Source organism: Callorhinus ursinus, unplaced genomic scaffold (genome assembly GCF_003265705.2).
Source record: "Callorhinus ursinus isolate GAN/ISIS: 27379988/994484 unplaced genomic scaffold, GSC_fseal_2.0 scaffold19, whole genome shotgun sequence".
Taxonomy (NCBI): domain Eukaryota; kingdom Metazoa; phylum Chordata; class Mammalia; order Carnivora; family Otariidae; genus Callorhinus; species Callorhinus ursinus.
In genome coordinates this window covers 18328931-18331450 of record NW_027397081.1, presented here as the reverse complement: position 1 = coordinate 18331450, position 2520 = coordinate 18328931, and the positions used below count along the sequence as shown (strand labels likewise).

At 42.1% G+C, this 2520-nt stretch overlaps 1 protein-coding gene across 1 annotated transcript; it reads left to right on the top strand.

Annotated features, from left to right (window-relative positions):
- The first annotated feature begins 244 nt into the window (after positions 1 to 244).
- Positions 245 to 544, top strand: LOC141374578 (small ribosomal subunit protein uS10-like). Its single transcript, XM_073904035.1, has one exon. It carries the CDS (start codon positions 245 to 247, stop codon positions 542 to 544), a length of 300 nt encoding a protein of 99 aa, XP_073760136.1.
- Positions 545 to 2520: the final 1976 nt, after the last annotated feature.

The following is a 2520-nucleotide window of genomic DNA, read 5'->3' as shown; positions in this document are numbered from 1 at the left end:
AGCAGGGAATCTGCTTGGGATGCTCTCTCTCTGCCTCTCCCTCTGCCCCTCCTTCCACTCTTTCTCTCAAATAAATAAATCTTAAAAAAAATAATGTTAAAAGTGTCACAGAGGAAGTGACACTTCTTTGAGGAAGACATGGTTGCAGCTATAGCAGAGCTCTGGACGCCCCACTCCTGCCCCTGACTCACCACTCTGCCCTCTGGCTAAGGAACAAGCTTTTAAAGACAGTGGGAAGACACTCATGGAAGCAGGGGTGGCAATTCACCGAATTCGAGTTACCGTAACCAGCCACAACGTAAAATCTCTGGAGAAGATATGTGCTGACCTGCTCAGGGGCACAAAGGAGAATAATCTCAAAGTGAAAGGACCAGTTCAGAGTCCCAGCAAGACTCTGAGAATTACTACAAGGAAAACTCCTTGTGGTGAAGGTCCTCAGACTTGGTATACTTTTCAGACGAGGATCCACAAGCAGCCCACTGATTTGCACCATCCTTCTGAGATTGTTAAGCAGATGACCCATCAGTGTGGAGCCAGGACTTGAGGTTGAAGTCACCATGGCAGACGCTTAAATCAACTTTTGCCATAAATCAATGATCAGTTGTTAAGGAAAAAAAGTCACAGAGATAGAAGAGCGACTCATCATGAGATAGCTGTGGTGAAAACACAGGCGTTGAAGCCATACAGACCACTGTTCAAGTCTGAAACCCTGCCACTTATTAGGATACTTTGACAAAGGCATTTAAATTTTCTGAGCCACACAACCGTGGCTCTACCTTTAAAATGGAGATAATAAAATTGGGACAAAAAGGTAATTTACATGCAGGAAATACCAGACCTTACGGAGTACATATTCAGGTCACAGCTCTCTCATCACCATCATCCCAGCTAAGAAATGAGAAGTTCATTTCCTAAGCATTCATTTATTCAACAGGTATTTTGAGTGTTCGCCATGTACGTTGGAAATTAGATGTGATTTGATGTCAGCTTATGATGTCAGTGGAGACAAAATGAAATCACCTTAATGCATATGAAGGGACTATGTTGCCCTTAAGTAAAATGTTTCAGTTCATAACTGACCAATAAGATTTCAGCTGCACACAAATGACTTTTGTTTGTTTTTAGATTTGTATAATCCGTTATTCATACTCTCATCCAGTTAATCAAATATGATTAACCACATATTTGCAAGATGGTCACAGAGTGAAATAAAGCTGGAATCTAAGCTAATAAACAGTGGGCTCCTTGGAGGCAAAACCTATGTCATAGTTAACTGTGCCTTTCAGGGCCTAGGAATAGCATCTAGACTTTGAGTTTTATTCTGGAGGAGATGGAAGCCATCTGAAAACTTTGAGCAGAGGGGTATCATGAACTTACTATATTCAAAGAGACTTACTCTGTCTTATGTAGAGGACAGCTGGGTGAAGGCAGAGAGGCCCTTAGATGGTCATTGCAATAACAAAAAAGTGACATTATAGTGATTTGGTCTTGAGTAGCTGTGGTGGGAGGTGGTGAGAAATGACTGGATTCTGGATCTGATTTGAAGGCAGCATGACCGAATTTGCTGGTAGATTATAGCGTGGTGTGAGAAAAAGGGAAGAGTCAAGCCCGAGACCGAGGATTTGGGACTGAGCAATGAGAAGAAAGATGCCACCACTTTCTGAGTTGAAGAAGACTGGGAGCAAGTGGGAAAACTCTTGAGGGGAGGATCAAGGATACAATTTTATGCGACTTAAATTTGAGACTTCTATTAGATACTCAAGTGAACATTCAGAGTTAACAATTGGATTATTTGAATCTAGATTTCAGGGGAAATGTTGAAGCAGGAGACAGGGATTTGGCAATCACTGGCATATAGAAGGTATTTGGCATCAAGGGGCTAGAAGAGATCGCCAGAGAGTGAACAGAGAGCAAAGATGAGGTCCCAAGTGTGGGCCCTAGAGCACTGCCATGTTCAGAGTTCAAGAAGACGAGAAGGAACCAGCAAAGGAGGACTGAAGGCAGGCTAATAGGAAGGAGGAGAACTCGAAGAGAGACTGGTGTCTCAGAGACAAGAAAGATTAAAAAAGTAAAGATGTTTCAAGGAGAGGGAATGGTCAACTGTGTCAAACGTGGCTAATAAGCCAAATAAGATGAGCACTGAGAATTGATCTTTGGATTTGGCAAAGTGAAGGTTTATTGATGACCCTGACAAAGACCGTGGTACTGGAAACATTGGAATGGTGATCTGACTGGAATGTGTTCAAACGAAAAGAGGAAAAGAAACAGGGAGAGTGAGAACAGACCTCTCTTAAAAGGGTTTTGCTATTAAGGGGAGGAAAGTCATGGGTGGCAGGGAATGACTTGAAAGTGTAGGGTGTCAACAGGGATCGTACATATGGCCCCAGGACTGCTAAGTCTTTTTTTTTTTTTTTTAATTTTTATTGTTGTGTTAATCACCATACATTACATCATTAGTTTTTGATGTAGTTTTCCATGATTCATTGTTTGCATATAACACCCAGTGCTCCACGCAGAACG